We start from the raw sequence: 22,290 nt of genomic DNA, 5'->3' as shown, positions 1-22,290 counted from the left end.
TAAAAAATGCAGATAAGACTAGTCTTTGTGGAAATTAGATCAGTAACCTTCATTGCTTTACTTGGAAAACCGCAAAAATTGTATCATCACAGACCCGAAGAAAGGAAGGGTCAGCCTCTGTGCATCACACGCAGGGAACAGATCAACAGACACTAGTACATGCAGTACAGTTATTAGAACAATCATAACTTGCTGAAAAGTAATTGTCCTACCGTTTCCAACAAACATGGGGTCAGATGCACTAAGCTTTAAAAGTGATAAAATGGAGAGTGATGAACAGCCAGCCAATCAGCTCCTACCTGACCTTTTTCAAACACAGTCTGTGACATGGCAGGTAGGAGCTGATTGGCTGGCTGTTCATCACTCTCCATTTTATCACTTTTGAAGCTTAGTGCATCTGGCCCCTAATCTGATATTTATAAAAATTGGCTGTGATAGGACGGTGGGTGGCAGCTATCCCTCTGTAAAATGTTTTGAAAACTGTGTGCCTCTGACCCCCCCCCCCCCCCCCCCCCTCCCCCTCCCCAACTGGTCAGAAGTACATTTACACTTTATCTTCTATCTTCTCTTAGATTTTGTACAGCAGCTGGAGATAAAACAATAAGGATTTTCACCTCTGATTTTCAGGAACAAAATGAGTACAAGGTAAAGTTTATGTATTCAGTATAAACTAAAATATTAACTACTTCACTACAGACAAGATGTGAAATGTTCTTTGCATTGTACATCCAAGCTTTGGAGGAAAGATCCCAATAGTCATTCACAGTGACATGGATAAAACTAAACCGTACTGTTTGGAGGTACAGGAAAACCCCCTACATACAAAGCTAGGGACATCCTCTATGTTGTTATCTGTATGATCACCAGACAGTGACCCCTTACACTACACAGGGATGGGAAAGATTGACCCCATAATGGCTTTCATTAATTCATGGGCACCCACTTTTGAAAGAGTTATCTAGTAAACTAGCACCCCTGTCATTATAGTGTGGTAATCCCCACACAAGATCACCCTGTACTATGGTAATACAAGCACAGTTGGGGAACATTTATTTGAAACAAAAGTTCTTCTTCCAAACAGGGGGCAGATGTATTATAGTGGCGTAATACTTCCTGCTTTACCTCATTAACAAGGCGAAGCAGGAAGGGACACCAACAGATGTATCGACCTCTTGTCTGCCAAAGCGGGGGAGCGCAAACTCCCCCCTCCAGTGATGTCCCCTTGAAGAGACAGCGCATCAGTTCACACTCCTCTCCCCTGGCAGGCTGGACTGGGCATGCGCAGGATCTCGCTACTCACATGAGATCTCCAGCACAGCCCAGAGCCAGCAGCGGTGAGTGACAGCGTTGTCCCTGCTGTTGAGATAGGGCTTTGCCACCCTGCTGCTGGTGAAGCAGATAGTGGCAGCATACATTTGCCCTGCATATCAGCCTGCTATCATTTAGATAGCAGTGCCCCTGTGTGGGGAGGAGGGTATTTCCTTGCTGACCGAGTATAGTGGAGATGTGGATGACTGGTTGCAGGTTCCTTTGGGGAACAGATATTGAAGACCAAGATATGCAACCAGTAACAGCAAGGACCATCAGGATTAGTATATGGAGAGACCCAGTAGAGAAAAAGTTGATGAGATCTTTGTATTCTTGGCCATTTTATCTGCATCCTTTTGGCAAAGTATAATGCATAATGTAGCTTTTTAACAACAAAAAATGTTTTGGGCACTACGTGAAATTTAGAAAAGCATACATTTTTATTCTCTCTCCTCTCACTCCATTTCTTTATAAGGTTATAGCGGGTCACTCAGGCTACATCAATGGCGTGGTTTTCTGCTCTCATGAAGGAACTGAAATTGCAAGTGTCAGTGATGACCACACATGCAGGTAGGAAATAAATGGCTTTAATATGTCTGGTGTTTACACTACAACTGCCACTGTTGTGCATGACCATGGTCAAGATGGTAAAAACTGGCAAAAAAAACAGTTCAGGCCTGTTTTGCTAGAGGAAGAATGCGCTACCTCCTCTGTATACTTTTTGGTAGTTTCCATTTAGTTTCTTTCTTCAGGTGGGTATGGCTATGTTTCAGTGATTTGGCCACACCATCAACAGACCTGCTCTTGCTCTCTGAGTGTCTTTGTAATGCTTCTTTATATAAATGTCATTGCCAGTATTATGGGTATGGTTCTACCAGTGGTTCCCAACCTCGGTCCTCAAGTACCACCTGTGAATCTTTTAAAATGGGTCTGTGAATGAGTACACCTGTTGGGTAACCTGGAAACGTGAAATGTTGTGGGTACTTCAAGACAAAGGTTGGGAACCACTGTTCTAGATTGCATGAACCTGTCAGCTTTCTCTTAAAATGGATTCCAACAGTGGCAGTGTTCCGAACTAGTCTACCAGCGGTGGCTTACTGGGATGTGGTATGGGGGTCCGACAGTTGTGATTCCGATAGTCATTAGACAAACATCAGAATTCCAGCTGCCGGTACTCCAATGGCAGGACGAGTGCAAGGAATCACCTTGCAAGCCGGAACCCCATGAGGGAGAATAGCCTCTGTAAGTTGGGATCCCGGCTGTTTGGCTTTTAACCGTCGGGATTCCGACTTCTGTCTACTGACTGCCGAAATCCCCACTGTTGGGAGGTCATCCAGCACCCCGCTTACTGTTATTGGTCCTGATCTCTGAAAAATGTATATTCTGCATGCTGTGAACTACTTTGCAGCCTGTGACCTGATAACTGCTAATGTTCTGTTGTGAACTGTGTATAATCTGTGGAAAAATAGACCTGCAAATAAGAACTTTTGACTGGTTTATTGGAGACCACAGATATGAGTGATTTTGTTGTCTCCTTGGCTGGCTGTGAATGTATGGATTGTCCAAAATAGCAGTATTCGATCAGTGGGCAAGGTATCACACAGGACTTTCAGTGGGCTCATTGAGGAATGAAAAATGCTGTCTCCTTATCTCATGTCTCTGTTTCTTTACAAGTTTGATTTCATTCTGCAGAATGTGTAATGAGGCATACACGCGGTGTGATTTGACTATATCAGGGGTAGCCGACTCCAGTCCCTGAGAACTACCGACAGTTAATGTTTTCCAGGTCTCCTCACACAATCACAAGTGAAGTAATTAGCTCCACCTGTGGATCTTTTGTCATTTGGCAGTGAGTAAAGAGTGCACCTGCCAGGTCGCCTGGAAAACATGAACTGTTGGTAGCTCTCAAGGACTGGAGTTGGCTACCCCTGGACTATATCGTCCATTTTGGTAGAAAACTGTAAGAGGGTCCATCAATAAGTACCTGTGTTTTAAGACAGGTGGCGTTGCTGAGGAATGTTGGTATTACTATTGTGTACTACCATCTTTCAAACCAAGCCATACCAAATTTCAGATTGATTCATAAGTTAGTTTTTTTTTTTTTTTTCACCACGACAATGCACCAGCTCCCTCATGCGCAATTGTTGCGGCCAAATTGCATGAATTGCGCTATGAATTGTTGTGGGTTTTTTTCCCCGGGAGCCACGTTTTCAGTTTAGAAAACAGAAAGAAGTCGCAGGGAGCCAAGTCGGGCAAGTATGGTGGATGTGAAGCGCAATGGAATCTGTTGCGTTTATATAAGAAACTGTAAATAAATAAATGTGGCAACTATTCATAGTGTAATTCATGCAATTTGGCCGCAACAATTCCGGGTGACGGAGCTGGTGCATTGTCGTGGTGGGAAAAAAAAACTAATCTATGAAGCAATCTGAAATTTGGTATGGTGTTGTTTGAAAGATGGTAGTACACAATAGTAATACCAACTTTCCTCAGCAATGCCACCTGTCTTCAACTACAGGTACTTATTGATCCACCCTATACAGCTTGCCATGGGTGCCCCTGCAGGGTAGACAAGAAAAAGAAAAAAGAGACTTTCAGGTAACTTAATTTTGACTAGGAAGTGTACAGTCCTATAGTATAGTCAGAATTGCACCGTGTATGCCCCTTTTAAGCTTTACACCACTGGGGATAGCAAGCTAAAATTGTGTTTGCATGCCCGTTGGCAAAAATATTTGAATATTACCTGAGGGCATGCACAGGTACCTGGACAGGTGGCAAACATTTGTATTTAATGCCAAGCCAGTAGAAATAAGTAGGAGCTGTGGTGAAGGCGTTTGGTAATGGTCTGGTTGTATGTCGATAACATCACCCTGTAAATTAGGCAGTTACAAGTGTTGGAAATTCCTTTTAAGGCTACCAATATCTGTTGAAGCCCATGGATGTACTTAGGGTGTGATTCTGATTGCTTCGCAATCTGCCAGGTCGGCCCTGTCCTGATGGTTTTGGGACTGCGCATGGTCTATTATGCACATGTGCAGGCCTCCTTTGCGATTGGCTTCATCGACTTGTATAGTCCCAGAGCCGTTCACAAGGATTGGGGATTGGACTAAAATTTGTTATCCAGAAAACCTATAAAGTATTCTGGATAATTTATCCTATACTTATGACAGACCTAAAAAAAAAGAATTGTATTGAAGTTATAAATAACATTGACACTATTGGAGAATGTGATATTAGAGAAGCATATTCGATATTGAAAAGGATTCACTGTAATCAGATTTTCACAATGTTGTATGAGGCTATATTGTAATAATTAATTCTGTGTTTTATCCCAGAATAATGAAATAAAGCACGAGTGGTGTACAATTGCCACATGTCTAAGACACCATTATTTCCTAATAGATTTATGCTTAAAAGCCTACTAACCTTTTAAATGTAATGTAATGATGATCATAGTTTAAAAACAAAAGCCTCATAAAGACATATATTGATTGATTATTATGATATTTTTTAATTCAAATTACCACATTGTCAGCAGCAGTTCCACATGGATTCTGTAAAATGATGTCTTAAATGTTGAGAAAGCGTTATGACTAGAGACAGGATTATATGCATTTGCATATTTGCATATGCATTTGCATATTTTGGCCATTCTCACTGGTTATTGCATATTTTACCTAAAATCTGGTGATGGTGCATATTTTAGGCCCAGCCCTCTTCCCACCCGCGAGTCACAGCACTGCTTTGCCCTGCTGCTGCTGGCCAGGTAGTGGTAGAGTGTGCAGGCTGGGGCAATATGTGCGCAGAGTGGGGAACCTTGGATGTATGATATGTCTGACACTGCTCTAGGCTGCCAATCCATGTTGATAAAAGTCAGTCAGGGCGGATGCCATTACGAAGCTCTTGAACCTTTGCCTGCCCCTGGCCTAGGACTTTACACCAAGAGACAGACTTCTGTAGCAGAGGAGGTTTGTGGAAGTGTTGTGACATCACGTGGCGCGGAGGAAATGCCGTGTCACAGTGAGTATGCGGCACAGGGAGGAAGCCTTCCACTGCTCCGCCCTCACACGCTATGCTGACATTTGATCCATCGGCGCTGGAGATGAGGATCCGTGTAGTTGATGCAAGAAGAGCTTTGGACGCTGCAGTATTCTGTAGCAGCCAGCATCCTGACATCTGCAGATGCTGTGGGCCTATTTTTGAGGTTTATTTGCAACTAATCGTATGCTGATTTTTAAATAAATAAGTTAAAAATTACTTTTTTATTATTTAATGTAGCATATTTTAAGTATTTTTCATGCATATTTGCATGCATATTTCAAGCTTTTTTTGTTGCATATAATCCTGTCTCTAGTTATGACATTGGATACAAACCAGAAAACATTGCCAAGTATATTAAAAACCAAGTACATTCTAAAAGAACACCAAGAGCGTTTTCAAAAGTTCAGCTTGCTCTTATTCTCCTTAACTCCAAATATATCACGTCTCTTGTAATACATCGATTTTACAGCCAGTACATGCATCCATTCATTTGTGTAACCACAGTTAAGCATATTTTTCACCACTTTCTGCGTAATAGGCCCTAAATAACATCCAAAGAACACTGTTTTTTTTAGAATCTGCTGTTCTCATGATGACATCTGAAATAGCATAGCCTTGCTTCATCTCTCCATGTGGGGGAACATTGGGGTCCACAAGTATGTTCCACCCCTTCATTTATAGTATTACTTACTAAAGTTCATTGCAGTGTTAAGGTCCATATACACTATTTGGACAATGGTGTTGGGGAAATTTGCTGGGCTTAAAATGACCACGTGAGCAATTTTCCAGGGTATGGGCAGCTTTCCATTGCAGGACGCGATGGAAAGCCATCTGCCTTGTCACTCTCCCATCTGCTGCCGCCGGCGGTGATGCGGGAGCGTGCATCAGTGCTGATCTGGGGGGCTTTTGACCTGACAGCAGCTCAAACAACAAACCTGAGCTGCTTTCAGCTCAAAATCGCCCAGTGTGTATGGGCCCTAAGCAGTGTACACACAAGACTCCGTCCCAACCATTTTGTCTGAGCCCTGTGTGTATCAAGATGCAGTTAAGCCGTCAGAGAGACCGCTAACCACATTCTGGGAGCCTCGACCAAATACACAGTGTAGCAAGAACATTCTTGCCTGCACGGTCTATTTGGCCGGGACATAGCGACGCTGCGGAGATCGCTATTGCCCACTGTGTACACACAGGGTGATTTTGACGATGTAGGTAAAATCACTTCAAAGAATCGCCCGGTGTGTACCCCCCTTAATTTTTTATGTATATGTCTGTGTAAAAGCTCCTTAGATCCATGTAGTTGTATGTAACGGTTGGCATTTTTGTTCTGGGCTGTGACTATTCAGTGTGAGTAGGTATGTTTAGCTCAGCTCCTCACCTTGATCTCTAGTGCAGTGCCTCAGCCAACATCTCGCTGCTCAGCCGTTCTACACCTGTTTCTCTTTCCTCCACTAGGTGACACTGTAGAGTTACAGTGGGGAATAGAAGGCGACCACAGGGAGCTTGGGCACTTTAGAATAAATTAACAGTGACTAACTCCTCCCCTTCTACTCCCTCTCCTAGGCAGTCTTAGCATGTGCCCTGCGGGAGCTGGGTGCGTTCAAGGCTCACTCCTGAGCTTTATATATTTTTATTGTAAAATGATGCTACAATCAGCAAGAGGACAGGCAGGTAGCTCCCTGTCCCTACCTGCCTGCGACGAGGGCGCTGTCGGCGGGTCCGGTCGCAGCTGCATGCAGCTTGCCTCCGGTACCCGGCTGCAGGATCCACAGATCCTGAGGTCCCGGCTGCTTGCAGCGCGCCTCGAGGACCAATCAGCACGCCGCACCCGACAAGCTATGGCAGGGGTAAGTATAGCGCTGATCTCCCGCTAGCGGGGGATTCAGTGTAAAAAGCCGCGGCAGCGCACTTTTTAAATACAGCGCCATTCCTGAGGAGCGAGAGCGCGGCATGCTGGGTACTTCCGCTTCCTCCTTCTTTGTAGGAGCGGCAGCCATTGAAGCAGCAGCGTGATCCGCGGCTCCCTCGAGGCGTCTGAAGTGCCGGTGACCCTGGTGCAGTGAGTCACAGCGGGACATAGGAGGTCAGGGCGGCTTGGACTGTGTCCAAAAAGGTCCCTTAGCCGGCGCAAGTTATATTTATATACAGTGCGCGTTTCTGGCTTGTGGCAGACTCTGCCTTTTTTTTCTATACCTCCTCTCCTGTCCGGTATTTCCATCTTCTTTCCTCTCTGTGAAAGATTGCTGAGTGTATGATGGCTGGTAAGAAGATTACGTGCCAAAAGTGCAGCAATAAGTTCACGCCACACGCGGAGGGCGCCATTTTATGTCCCTCATGTGCTGCATCCCCAGCCCGAAATCCATCAACATCGGGGCAGGATACACCTGTATGGGCTTCCCAGTTGTCTGTAGTGATTTCTCAGCTAGCTTCTGAGTTATCTTCGGCCAGACAAGATAGGGATGCAGCCAGGGATTAGCAGGCAGAGTTAACCTCTGCTGTGGAGAGTCTGTCTAGAGCATTGCATGCAGACACCTCTACACCCCCTCCCCCTAGAGTAAGAGTAAGAGAGATTCACCGAATTAAGCACAGCCACCTGGCAAGTATTTGAGCAGCATATTCTATTATCATTCACGATAGATTCTCAAGGCAGCTCAAACAATAATGGTCTGCTGCTATCCTGTGATGCAAGACCCATTGAAACACACACACACACAACGGATGTTGCACATGAGCAAATTACTGATAATCCATGCTTTGTGGTGCAGGATGCCACTCCAACCACATCTGCATAAACCCCCGTTGTGTTACCGGCAGCATGCTTTACATGGTAATCAGGGCCAAACATAACGCAACAATAAATATGCTTAGGTGGAGGGGCACTTTCTACTACTCCAGCAATACATAGAAATTGAGGCTGGTTCATTTTGTTATTTTAATGTGAGTAACTCTGTGGGCAAAATGAGCTAAACCTTGAGAAGTGATAAAGTGGAGAGTGTTAAACAACCAATCAGCTCCTAACTGGCATGTTACATTATGTTTGAAATGTGACAATTAGGAGCCAATTGACTAGTTGTTTATCACTCTCTACTTTTAAAGCTTTGTACATCTAGCCCAGTGTGTGGTAGTATTAATGGGTTGCACCGTGTCATGGGGCTTTGCCGGTTCTGTAGTCCTAGAGTCAATACTGAAAAGGTTTTGGCAGGTAGATCCTAGGAAGCAGATAATCTAAGCACTGGACACCCTCTTGTAACTTGAACTCCAAGAACACCCGCTAGAAACAAATTTCCACAAATTGGAATACCAGCCCATCTGGTACTCTCAAACTCCCCCCCCCCCCCCCCCCCCACCTTGGGGGGGGGGGGGGGGGCACATGTCCTCATGCTTCACTTTCAAAGATTTTGGCAAGGTGGATCGCTCCTCTTCTGCTGCAACTATTCCCAATCATAGTCCACGTGGTTGGTGAATGATGAAAAAAGTATCTGTTGATCCTTAAGAACTTCCTACCTTTTTGTACATCTCGACCATATGTGGTCATCCAACCTAATTTCTGCTGGCCTGTCACCCGGAACCCAGTTCAGATAACTCCTGTGTACCAGGTTAATGTGCCTTGCATGAGCCATGACATTTGTCCTCACTGTGGACCATCTGCTTTGATGCCAACGTCTAATATTTCCTTCAGAATGCCTGTTGCAGCAGTCATGAGGGTGTACTGCCCCAGGGAACGGGGTTTTATTTTTTCCCCCTAAAGGTTAGGTAGCAGGTTGGTCAGGCACAGCATATGTGACCCCTCAGTGTAAGGTTGGTGGGCATATTTTGCTTCTTTGGTAGTTTGTTTGATATGCTCAGCCCCTGGCCTATCGCTTATATTATGTATAATACTGTCTTTGCACTGTCATATGTGTGTGTGTGTGTGTGTGTGTGTGTGTGTGTATATAAATATATAGAAAAAATATTTAAGAGGACACATGTCAATGTGAATTTCGGGCACATTCTCTGTGTCCGAATGTGAATTTTGACTTAAAACCTGTGTCCTAATGCGAATTTTGGCCTATTCTGTGTGGCATAATGTGTATTGCACTGGGAAGGGAATATTTTTTGGGAGGGAAATGCCGGTAAATCACCGGTAAATGTACAAAAAGTAGATCTCGTGTTACAAAAGTCCAACCACCCCTGCATTGGCTGAAGTCTGCATGGAACAAAGCTAACACGAGTTCTGCAGTGAGAAAAATTTAATAGGCATTACGCACGAAATTGCTAAATTCCTCTACCAAAAGCATAATGAGTGGAATATTTCTTGGAATGATTAAAATTTTCCCTATTTTGTACTTCTGAACCACCGTGGGGTGAACCAGTGTCTTCAGCATCTGTGTTTTCAAATGTAATATTTAAAAGGCACAGTAACAAAATACTCACATTGGGCCTTATTCTAATTCACTCTTTCTGACCAAATCCTTCTTAGATGGACAAAACCATGGGCCTTATTCTAGTTCATTCTTTCTGACAAAATCCTTCTTAGATGGACAAAACCATGTGCACTGCAGGGGGGCAGATGTAACATGTGCAGAGAGAATTAGATTTGGGTGAGTTTTTTTTTGTTTCTGTGCAGGGAAAATACTGACTGCATGATTTTACACTGCAATATAGATCTCACTTTGAAGAAAAACCCCACCCAAATCTAATTCTCTCTGCACAAGTTACATCTGCCCCACCCGCAGTGCACATGGTTTTGTCCATCTAAGAAGGATTTTGTCAGAAAGAATGAACTAGAATAAACCCCCATGTGCACTGCAGGGGGGCAGGTGTAAAATAATCAGAGAGAATTAGATTTCGGTGAGTTATTTTGTTTCTGTGCAGGATAAATACTGCCTGCTTTATTTTTACACTGCAATATAGATCTCGCTTTGAAGAAAAACCCCACCCAAATCTAATTCTGGCTGAACATGTTACATCTGCCCCACCTGCAGTGCACATGGTTTTGTCCATCTAAGAAGGATTTTGTCAGAGAGTGAACTAGAATAACCCCCATTATCACAACCCTTTCTCCACAATTCCTCATTAAAACACTTCCTAATACCCATATTGCACATTTACATGTGTAATGGGTTTTTTTCCCAAAGCTTAGGGAATGAGATCATTAATAAACGTGCTTTAAACACATTGCTTAACTTAGTTACCATTGTTTTTCAGCATCCATATGTGTGAATCCTTACTGATGCATATTTTATTTCATCCTTGAGAGTTTATTTTAAGCAGAAAATATTTCTTTGATAGTCTCTGCCCTATCATTGCTTTCCTCCATTTTATATATATATATATATATATATATATATATATATATATATATATATATATATATATATATATATATATATATATATATATATATATATATATATACATAGGTTACCACATACACCTTGACAAAGGGGCGCAGCCCCGAAACGTTGGATGTTTTTCCTGTGAATACACTGCTTTTTACAAAGACCCTTGAGTGGCAGTCTCTTCCTTCCTATATATATATATATATATATATATATGTATATATATGTGTATATATATATATATATATATATATATATATATATATGTATATATATATATATATATATATATATATATATATATATATATATATATATATATATATATATATATATATATATATATATATATATATATATATATATATATGTATGTATATATCAGGGTCGCCTACCCTCCTAGAATGGCCGGGAGGCTCCCGAAAATCGGGTCCCCCTCTCGGCCCCCCAGAAAGGTGGGCAACCCTCCCGGATTCTGAAGGACCCCCTCTCCACACCCTCTCCACTTTATTAAATATACCCATGCAACTGCAACAAAAAATTGCTTATATGGCCTTGGGACTCTTGTTAACTATGCAGCTTAGCCATTCTGATGACTCTGTATGTGCCCTGGTACACTGTCTGGTAATATGTGGGAAGACCTTGTATGTCTTGATTTTTTTTTTCTTTTTTCCCCTATTTTAGGATCTGGGATTTAGTAGGAAACCAAATTGCTATGTTTATGCTGCGCTCCCCAGGCATGAGTGTGGCATGGCATCCAGAAGAAGCTTTGAAGGTATATACCTGTTTAATGGAACACTTGTACTTAACAATATTATGCACACATTACATTATGCTGGAATATTGGAATGATAACCAGCCAATCATCACCTAACTGTCATATTTCAAACACAGTCTGTAACATGGCAGGTAGGAACTGATTGGCTGCTTGTATCACTCTCCACTTGAAGCTTAGTGCACCTGGCTCATGAGCTGTTAGTAAATAAGGCTACATCTGGCAGGAAACTGGATGCCATTTGCTTACATTTCAACAAAAAGACTGTCCCTGGTAAATCTGGATGTAAACCAGAATGTATAACATGCAGTAAAGTAATGTAAGGATTTGTAACAAGAATGAAAGACCAGAACAAAAAATGTGCTTCTGATGATGATGATGATGATGGAAATTTTAATTCACGTTTAATTCCCAACTTTAGAACAATCTCCGGCGGGACCTCCTAGCAAGCCCAACATTTGGGCATGTATACGCACAGCGTCTATTCACTGCTGCTCAGCGGGTAACTGGGAACTCTCAACTGCCACCCCCACCACGGGACACTGCTGGGCAGGGTGTAGGAAAGTCCCCAAAAACCTGAACGTTTGCGCGAAAAGCGAGACAATTGGGAGGTATGGTGACGGTACAACTTCTCATGAAACTGAATCTGTAACGAATGTTGCTGTTAGGTCTCATCATTCACATTCCACCCCTGCACCATTCTGCTCTTCTATTGTGGAAATGTGCAGCCAACTTTCTTCACCAAGGCTTTCTGCTGGACATGCAAGTAAGCGAAAAGCCACAAAAGCAACAACACTTGATAACTTTTTAGTCAAAAGACCAAATCAGAAAAAGAAGCTCTTGACCTGCAATGTGCTCGGTACATCTATGCAACAAATTCACTTAGTGAGATGATACATTTGTGCAGATGCTTTACCCAGGATACAAGCCACCCAACCGCAATAATGTAGGTGGAAAGTTGCTTGATGAGATGTCGGTCTGTTCAAGAAGAAATCAAGGAAAAGTTGAGAGGCTAGACCAGGGGTAGCCAACTCCAGTCCTCAAGAGCTACCAACAGTTCACATTTTCCAGAGCACCTAGCTTGTGCACAGGTGCACTCATTACTCAATGACACATTCTAAAAGATCCACAGGTGGAGCTAATTACTTCATTTGCGGTTCTATGAGGAAACCTGGAAAACAGTAACTGTTGGTAGCTCTCGAGGACTGGAGTTGGCTACCCCTGGGCTAGACAGTGTGTATGGCTATTGACGGCTGGGGCAATGTGCATAATGAGCCAATTATTTGTTGTTCAGTTACTTCAGATGATTGTGAGTACTTAGTATTGCATATTGACACATCAGGCCATAGTCATACTGCAGAGTACTTAAGTAAACTTGCTGCCAAAAGTATTACATTGTGTGAAGAATCTTTTGAGTGTTCTGTGAAGAGCTTTGTGACTGATAATACTGCCAGTATCCCAAAGATTAGAGCAGACCTGGATATTATTGCACATGGATGTTCTTCACCCTTATTGAACCTTCTTGCACCTGACCTCAACATTCCAGGAGTTAAGGAACATATCATTGCTATTATTAAGCACTTTAGAAATGTTTTTTTCAGCAGCTTCACAAAAAGGAGCAGGTGGGAAAAGGCTCAAACTACGGCTTATAAGTGATGTACGCTGGAATATTATGGCAGACTGTTTGTCCTTTCTGAAAAACTGTCCCATTCTTGTTAGAGTATGTGATGAAAACAAAGATAATATCCCACAAGACAGTATTAACAAAGTTATTAACTTTAGTATTTAGTGGAGTGCAGAAGAATATTTGGCTTGACCGAAACTAACCTGTAGCCCTGGATCGTGCACAAAGACACAACTGCACAATTGGGTAGGTCGTACAAGTGTGGAAGAAGCTGTTGGAGGATCTTGAAGAGGCACAAGGTGGTCTCTCCACAAATGGATCAGTTCAAGATGGACTTGCCCATAATGTGGCTGATGTGGCCTGAGTCGCCCTAACCATCTGAAGTCAAAATGTTGCCCTAGATATGGGAATGAAGGTCAGAGGTGGTGGTGCTCCCCTGAGTCAATGTAGACTTATTAATGGAGTCAGATAATATCTCTATCTCTCTCTCAGGCATATCCAAACTATGGCCCTCCAGCTGTTGTGAAACTACAAGTCTCGTCATGCCTTGCCACAGTTCTGCTATTCGGGAATGCTAAATTTGTGGCAAGGCATGCTGGGATGTGTTGTTTCACAACAGCTGGAGGCTCACAGTTCAGATATACTTGAGATGTGATATATATATATATATATCTCCATCACTCTGTGAGAATCACAGATCCACGCTGTCAAACACTGCGGTTGTGGTAACCGTCAGTAAGGGTACGTTACCCATTGCTTTAACGTGTTCTTAAAAGCCTTTTATATGTCAATAAATTACAAAACATATTGCACTATGGAGCGCTCCTTTGCTTGTTTTATAGATCTATATATGGTACTTTTGTATTTTGGCGGCGCCCATCGCATCGCATACCATAAGGCATACGATGGTATGTGATATTGCGCGATATTGTACAATGCCATACAATTTTAAAATTGTATATGGCATACAATGCGATGCGATTAAACATTACAATGCTTACAATGTTAAATGCACCCCCCCCCCCCCCCCCCCCACTATAAACGTGAACCCGAAGCGTGGCGAGCGGCGGCGGTACGCGTCCTCCGACCTTTTCATACCCCCACTATCCACGTCGGCGTGGAGCTGAGAATAGAAAGTGTGGCGAGCGCAGCGAGCCCCACGAGGGGACGCGGATACCTGTGAAGGCTGCGAGGGGACTCCGATACCTGTGAAGGTATCCGCGTCCCCTCGCGGGGCTCGCTGCGCTGGCCACGTTTCGGGCACGGTGGCTCGCTGCGCTCGCCACACTTTCTATTCTCAACTCCACGCCGGCGTGGATAGTGGGGGTATGAAAAGGTCGAAGGACGCGTACCGCCGCCCCTCGCGGGCTCGCTGCGCTCGCCACGCTTCGGGTTCACGTTTATAGTGGAGGTGCATTTAACATTGTAAGCACCCATTACGGTGCTTAAAAGCACCCTTTAGGGTGCTTATACAATCTTTCATCGTATAGGGGCCAAAAATCGCGTCACATCGCATGGCATCGGGTGCATGGCATGCGATGCGACGCGATTAAAACATTGCGTATATATATATATAATCACACACACCCTTTTCATGATCTTGAAGAGGTTGATCACCACAACAGTGTAGTAAAGATGGCAGAGGCAAGAGCTAAACTGCACTCACAGATGCCCACTTGCTGGCTAATTACTTGATCCTAGATATTGGGGGGGGGGGGGAACACTTAGTCCTGCTCAAATAGACTGCTATAGAGTTTGCTCATGTCAATAATCATCAAGTTATGTCCTCCTCAACTTTTGCACCAATTAAAATTATTTTTTTCAAAACACTGTTTTGTACAATCCAAAACAAGCAACAGATTGGGAAATGTAAAAACGAAATCAAAATTACAGAAAGCAGCGCTGGGAATTAATGATGGGTGAATCAATGTGTTTAAAAAATACAAATTTAATAAAAAGCGCAAATAGAGTAAAGAAAATTCACAATAAAATGATATGCATAAAACACTGGTAATGTATATGTAAAAGGTGGGGGATTAGTCATCCAGATCTCACGTGGTTAAAGTTATCCACAATCAGGGTTGTTGTGACCTGCAATGTCCACACACACTTTAGTCCCGATTTGTAGAGGAAGTCCCAGGGAAGCACAGCAATTGAAGGTTTTATAAATCGGCTGAGGGAGTGGCTGGTGTTGGAGCCTACCTTCTACCTCACCGTATTTTGTATCCACCTTGGGAGATGCGTGGGTGAGGAGCTTCCAAAAAAGTGGGGACCTTGTGGTCAGGTAAATGGGTAGATGATTATCCAATAAAACACCCTGGATCCAGAAAAGTGTAGCAGCACCACCAACGTGTTTCGCTGGACTAACGCCAGCTTTATCAAGGTATTCCTGGGAAATGTAAAAGCAGCTAAGCTGGTTGCATGCTACAGATGCATGTAACAATGAAGTAACTTAGGACCTCATTCTGATTAGTTTGCTCGCACGGGGACCAATGTTTTGTTTATGCGCATAATAGTTTATGCGCATGTGCAGGTTCACTGGGCAAACTGCTTCGGTGACTTCCATAGTCGCAAAGCTGTTCGCACGTACCTGGTGTCGCCCATGGGAACGCCCATGAAAACTCTGGGTGTGTCACATGACGCCCTGTCTTCGTCCCAGCACATGCAAATAAAATTCAGTTTACACTCACTTTTATTTGCAAGCCGGCGACCAGCAAATTATCTCTCCTCCTGCGGGCACATGTGAGGGGATGTGACTTTGGTACACATCGGAAACGGCAGGGGGGGGGGGGGGGCAGATTCTCTGTGGGGCAGGCTTTTTGGCACCTGGTAAGCTGCGATCCTTGCAGCTTTCTGCGTCAACCAGAATCATCCCCTTAGTGTCCTAGTCAGAGATACATATATTTAAAATTGACCTGCCACACAGGTGTGTCACTTATGTGGCTTTTTTAGTCTTGTAAAATGATTTGGTTATGTTAGCATTTGCATATAAATACTCAACAGTAAAACATCTTTTCCCTTTTCTCCAGCTGATGGTAGCCGAGAAGACTGGCACCATACGGTTCTATGACTTGACAACAAACCAAGCCATTCTGTCTCTAGAGTCCATGCAGATGCCTCTCATGTCTGCCGATTGGTGCTTAAGAAATACATTCAGAGTAGGAGCAGTTGCAGGGAATGACTGGGTAATCTGGGAGATAGCTCGTTCCAGGTTAGTGTTTGCTTACATTTAATGCTTCCTTTTTATATTCTGTTTTAGTAGTTTCTGCTGCCTCCCCCCCCCTTTTCTTAATTCATAAAATAAAACAAACTGCCTATGCAAATACATCATATTACAGTGCTGATTGCATTGTAAATAATTAAGCTTAAGTTGACCTCTCAAGTCCATACTAAATAAATATGCATAGAAATTGTTGTTCAAGTCCTGAACGCTGCTGAGGGAATTGCAGGTACACTGTGCATGCACTTGGGCCACAAAGCGAAGTCCTGTACCTTTGCTAGCAGTTTGCTAGGTGATCGTCAGGAAGCCGGTGTCTGGGGGTGATAACCGGCCGTTTTATGGGTGTGTGATGTCGGCTCTGGCCTCAATTAGGCTAATGTCAACGCAAACGTCAAGTAAGTCCAAGGCTACATGGAGCTTGCTATCAGTGGAGACTGGTGGAAAAATCAATTGATGGTGAGCATCTTACAAATGGTTTGGGAAATATTTGCTCCGCTGCAAATTTTTCACTAGCCACACACTTATTCGCAAGGCGGGATTTTACTAAACGGTTTACTATATGAGATTGGACTACTCAGTCTAGCTGCTCCCACAAAAAGAGTGATTGAAAGCGCCATAACCGAACCTATCCTTGGGATTTTACTAAAGCTGGTGGTGTATACCTGATCACTGGTCACTGCCAATTTGCTGCCAGTTGATTTAAAAAAAAAAAAAGGCATGTAAATGCGATTTCAAATTTTAGTAAGTAATGGATGGAGGATGTCGCTGATGACACAAAGGGGTACTCATCGTCAACAGCCTGGTGCATACCCACTAGGCAATATGAACATCCGTCATAATATTCAGAATTGTTAATATTATTGTCTAGTGTGTACCTTAGGCCCCATACACACCAGAACGACCAGGATCGTCTAACGATCGGCTACCGATTTGGCGTGCACTTTCCTGGTGCGCTCTCCCGCTGCCGGTAAACGACTAGGGAACGATCATGTTCCCTGGTGCACACGATTAGCTAACGATCCGACATCGGTAACGATGGTCGTACGACCGTCGGATGTGCGGATCGTTAGTAAATCGCGAGTACAGTGGTACAGTCGTTTTTAAAATGTTAATAAGGGGCAGGGCTAGCATAGTGGGGCAAGGGGGAAGGAAAAAAGAAAACAAAGAATATGGGCTGGGCTAGCAGAGGGGGTACAAAGACTAGGGGCCATTTTGCAGGACCTCATTTCTGCTTTGTGACTAGTGAGGCTTGGTGTATACCTGCTGAACGCTGCACATTGCTATTTTTGGCTGCTTTGTTTTTGCTTTGCACTACAAAGTTTGCTTTTTGCTTTTCCCATACTGCTATTTGCGTTATGGATTCTGCCCAGCAAGATTTCCTGCTTTCCTACGCTGTGCTCAGGGTGAGGAGGATGAGGGCCCAGCGCAGGAAGGCTCGATCTTGCTGGACCAAGCAGTGGCTCCTGGGCCGACAGGCGCGGTCTCATATGCCCCTGCTGATGGAGATTCGCGAGAATAATCCCCAGGATTATCGGAATTTCCTTCGCATGGACGATGAGACCTTCCAGGAGCTGCTGCGTCTGGTCACCCCCCACATCCAGAAGCAGGATACCAAGTACCGGATGGCTATCCCTGCTGAGGACCGGCTGGTGGTGACCCTCCGTTTCTTGGCTACAGGACGATCGCTGGCGGACCTAAAGTTTGGATCCATCATTTCCCCGCAAGCGTTGGGACTCATCATCCCGGAGACCTGTAAAGCCATCGTGAAGGTCCTGCAGCATCAGTATTGCAAGGTAAGTAAAAATGTACTAGACACGTGTAGTGAAAATAACTGTTTTTTTATTAAATAAGTAAAAGACTGCAATATTTTTTTACAAATGTACTGAGGTAGAGACAATTTTTTGTTGTAGAAATATAAAAAAGGTACAAAAACAGTATTGCTACTATTACAGCTCTGTCCTGGCATGAGGTAGAGAAAAGTAAATTTTTTTGAAAAAAATGCACTTTTTGGCTACATCACGTGTTGCATAGTGCAGATGCAATGGTCCCGGCACCATTGATGTGCACTATGCACCACGTGAAGCTTTGAGGCATCTGCAATGCTGCACCCTGCATGCAGCAATGGTGACATCACGAATAAAATATTAGCAAAGTGCCCAAAAAAGTATAATACTGAACATACAACCAAACAGAAGTCACCTTGCCATGCGGTCACAGGTAGCATTGCAGATGCTGCATGTAGCACAGATCATAAAAACACCCTCATGCATCTGTGGTGCATAGAACAGAAGCAATAGTCCCGGCCCCATTGCTCTGAACTATGCACCACAGCTGCAGGAAGGTGTTTTCAGTATTTGTGCAACAAGCAGCATCTGCAATACTGCACCCTGCATGCAGCAATGGTGACATCACAGATAAAATATTAGCAAAGTGCCCAAAAAAGTATAATACTGAACATACAACCAAACAGAAGTCACCTTGCCATGCGGTCACAGGTAGCATTGCAGATGCTGCATGTAGCACAGATCATAAAAACACCCTCATGCATCTGTGGTGCATAGAACAGAAGCAATAGTCCCGGCCCCATTGCTCTGAACTATGCACCACAGCTGCAGGAAGGTGTTTTCAGTATTTGTGCAACAAGCAGCATCTGCAATACTGCACCCTGCATGCAGCAATGGTGACATCACAGATAAAATATAAGCAAAGTGCCCAAAAAAGTATAATACTGAACATACAACCAAACAGAAGTCACCTTGCCATGCGGTCACAGGTAGCATTGCAGATGCTGCATGTAGCACAGATCATAAAAACACCCTCATGCATCTGTGGTGCATAGAACAGAAGCAATAGTCCCGGCCCCATTGCTCTGAACTATGCACCACAGCTGCAGGAAGGTGTTTTCAGTATTTGTGCAACAAGCAGCATCTGCAATACTGCACCCTGCATGCAGCAATGGTGACATCACAGATAAAATATAAGCAAAGTGCCCAAAAAAGTATAATACTGAACATACAGCCAAACAAGAAGCTGCAACATGCAGCATCAGAAAAAATGCATAGCATCTTACGACAAATCCTGTAATAAAACAGGGGTGTCATCAGTCCCCGTACCCTCTTCCAGCAATGAAGAGTACAGATGGGTGTAGCGAGGAGGTGTGGTTGATATGCTAGAGGATTGTCCGCTAGTTGGTGTTGTTTCCTGCAACGAGGCAGGGATGGGCGATGTTAATTCGGTACTGGTGGATGGTGTATCTTCCCACGGTACAAGGCCGGCCAAATGCGTCTGAAATGACAAACGGCGAATGCGACCCATAAACACCAGCTCACTGCAGACACGTTCAAAAGCCATCTGTTGTGCGGGTTCCAATTGGCGTAAGCTCTCTGCCACATATTTCCCATATGTGTCAAAACGGTCTGGGGGCCTACGCAGCACCTCTTCAGCTCGCTGTAGCAATTCATCCTCTGGTTCATGGACCGGCTTACATCTTTTTTTTTTTCTTTTTTGGGTCGTTACCGGCGGTGTGGGTGTTTCTGGCACTCCGCTAAATGTACCTGAGGATACAGGGCCAGACTGTTCCAGGGGTGGGTTTGTGCAGATCTCTTTTTCTGTACTTGTGGTCTGTTGAAAAAAAAACACAAAGACATGTCAAACTAATGTTTTTTTTCTATTTCTTTTTCTCCCAGTTCCCCAACACCGTGCAAGAGTGGAAAGATATTGCTGCGGAATTTGAGGACACTTGGAATTTCCCTAATTGTGGAGGAGCTATTGACGGCAAACACGTGCGCATCAACCAGCCACCCCACAGTGGATCTTATTACTTTAATTATAAAGGGTACTTCAGCATAGTGCTGATGGCTGTGGTGAATGCCAATTATGAATTTATTTTTCTGGATGTCGGCAGGAATGGGCGAGCCTCAGATGGTGGAACTTTGAAGGACACAAAGTTCTACCACAGGCTCGTCTCCAACAGCATGCACTTGCCGACAGTCCAGGAAACCAAACATGGTCTGAATTTTGTGTTCGTGGCGGATGAGGCATTTGGACTTCATGAACACATCATGAAGCCATATGCCAAAAGGGGACTAGACCACGACAAAAGGGTCTTCAATTACAGGCTGTCCAGGGCACGGCGGCTTGTGGAAAGTGCGTTCGGTATCATGGCTAGCCGATTTCGCATTTTCCACACGGCCATAAACCTGCGCCTGGACAAAATAGATTGGGCCGTCATGGCGTGCTGTGTCCTGCACAATTTGTTGCGCCGGAAAGAAAGGCCCAATCGCCAAAGTGGACCAGCGCCTGATGAGGACCCAGAAGAGCCAAGGGAAGTAGCCCCAATCTCATCCCTGCAAACGCCGGCACTGCAGTATCGAGGGAGTGCGCGTGCCAAACAGGTCAGGGATGAGTACAAGGCCTACTTCAATGGAGTGGGTGCTGTCCCTTGGCAGGAGGACCACATATAATTGGCCGGCAAATGAATTTAAAGTGGAGACAAAAAACTGAAAAAACTTGTGTAATCAGTGGGATGGTACTTACCGATAAGGCCTGTGAACTTTCATCCTGTACTGGCACCACGTCATCTGTTTCGCTCTCTACCATGAGGCAAAGCCCCGTCCTTGGTAACTCCTGGCTCAAGGTGAAGCAAATCAGGTCGTAGTACCAAAGGGACGTTTCATAGACATCTGCTGCTCCTGCCCCTGATTTTTTGGACGCCTGTATCTTTTTGTGTTCCTTGAGGAACACAGTCCGCAGGTTTTGGATTTTCTTTTTGACCCATTCGGAGTTGGCATCTGGGTTGTGACTGCGGCTGAACTGGACAAGGTCCTCCAGGGCTTGACTGCGCTTTACTTTATTGCTGTAGTCCTTTGATTTGGTTTTCCAAAGGCACTCATGTTCCCTGTATTGTTCGATGAATGCCTCAATGAACTCTCTTTCTTTTTGTATGGCTTGTGACATGTCTGCCCAAAAAAAAAATATTTAACAATAAATATACATTCACACAATGAAGGAAAATTAAATGTATTATTATTTCTTAAAAGGACATTAGGAAGACAGTACAGTTGGGGTGGGCTGATGTGTCCTAATTAGCAGGCCAGTGGATACACAGTACAGGTGGGGTGGGCTGCTGTGTCCTAATTAGCAGGCCAGTGGATACACAGTACAGGTGGGGTGGGCTGCTGTGTCCTAATTAGCAGGCCAGTGGATACACAGTACAGGTGGGGTGGGCTGCTGTGTCCTAATTAGCAGGCCAGTGGATACACAGTACAGGTGGGGTGGGCTGCTGTGTCCTAATTAGCAGGCCAGTGGATACACAGTACAGGTGGGGTGGGCTGCTGTGTCCTAATTAGCAGGCCAGTGGATACACAGTACAGGTGGGGTGGGCTGCTGTGTCCTAATTAGCAGGCCAGTGGATACACAGTACAGGTGGGGTGGGCTGCTGTGTCCTAATTAGCAGGCCAGTGGATACACAGTACAGGTGGGGTGGGCTGCTGTGTCCTAATTAGCAGGCCAGTGGATACACAGTACAGGTGGGGTGGGCTGCTGTGTCCTAATTAGCAGGCCAGTGGATACACATTACAGGTGGGGTGGCCTGCGGCGGCCTGTTTACATTGCTGCGCCTGGCACACTGTGCAACCTGCGGTGGGGCACCATTGGTGGACAGTGGGGACACATACAGGTGGGGTGGGCTGTGCTGTGACCAACAAACAGTGGTGGGCAGTGGGGACACATTACAGGTGGGCACCATTGGTGGACAGTGGGGAAGGGCTTTTGTAGAGGGCTGCGTGCAGTTCACATACCTGTTTTTTGTTTTGGCAGCTTCCCACGCCGAGAACCTCCGTAGCTGTGCTGTCTGCGGCATCCACGAGGCAAAATGGCTGCGGTGGGAGTGTCTTTATAAACAAGCCGGATTGGAACGACGGTCCGTACGACGGGAGCACACACAATGTGCTTCAGATGTGCATACAATCAGCACCCGACCTGCGGTCGGATTGGAGATTCTGCT

The 22,290-nt window shown here is 44.5% G+C and overlaps 1 protein-coding gene across 2 annotated transcripts in view; it reads left to right on the top strand.

Moving 5' to 3' along the window:
* NUP37 (nucleoporin 37) overlaps positions 1-22,290 on the top strand; it is a 46,803-nt gene that overhangs the window by 18,858 nt on the left and 5,655 nt on the right. For both annotated transcript variants that reach the window (XM_083182248.1, XM_083182247.1), the window contains 4 exons: positions 573-645; positions 1,784-1,878; positions 11,352-11,442; positions 16,096-16,277. In XM_083182248.1, the coding sequence (XP_083038374.1) occupies positions 573-645; positions 1,784-1,878; positions 11,352-11,442; positions 16,096-16,277 (441 nt within the window). The remainder of the gene's footprint in view (positions 1-572; positions 646-1,783; positions 1,879-11,351; positions 11,443-16,095; positions 16,278-22,290) is intronic.

Source organism: Crinia signifera, chromosome 4, assembly GCF_055691185.1.
Source record: "Crinia signifera chromosome 4, ASM5569118v1, whole genome shotgun sequence".
Taxonomy (NCBI): Eukaryota; Metazoa; Chordata; class Amphibia; order Anura; family Myobatrachidae; genus Crinia; species Crinia signifera.
The sequence above is the reverse complement of the archived record's forward strand: the minus strand, read 5'-3'. Positions and strand labels throughout refer to the sequence as shown.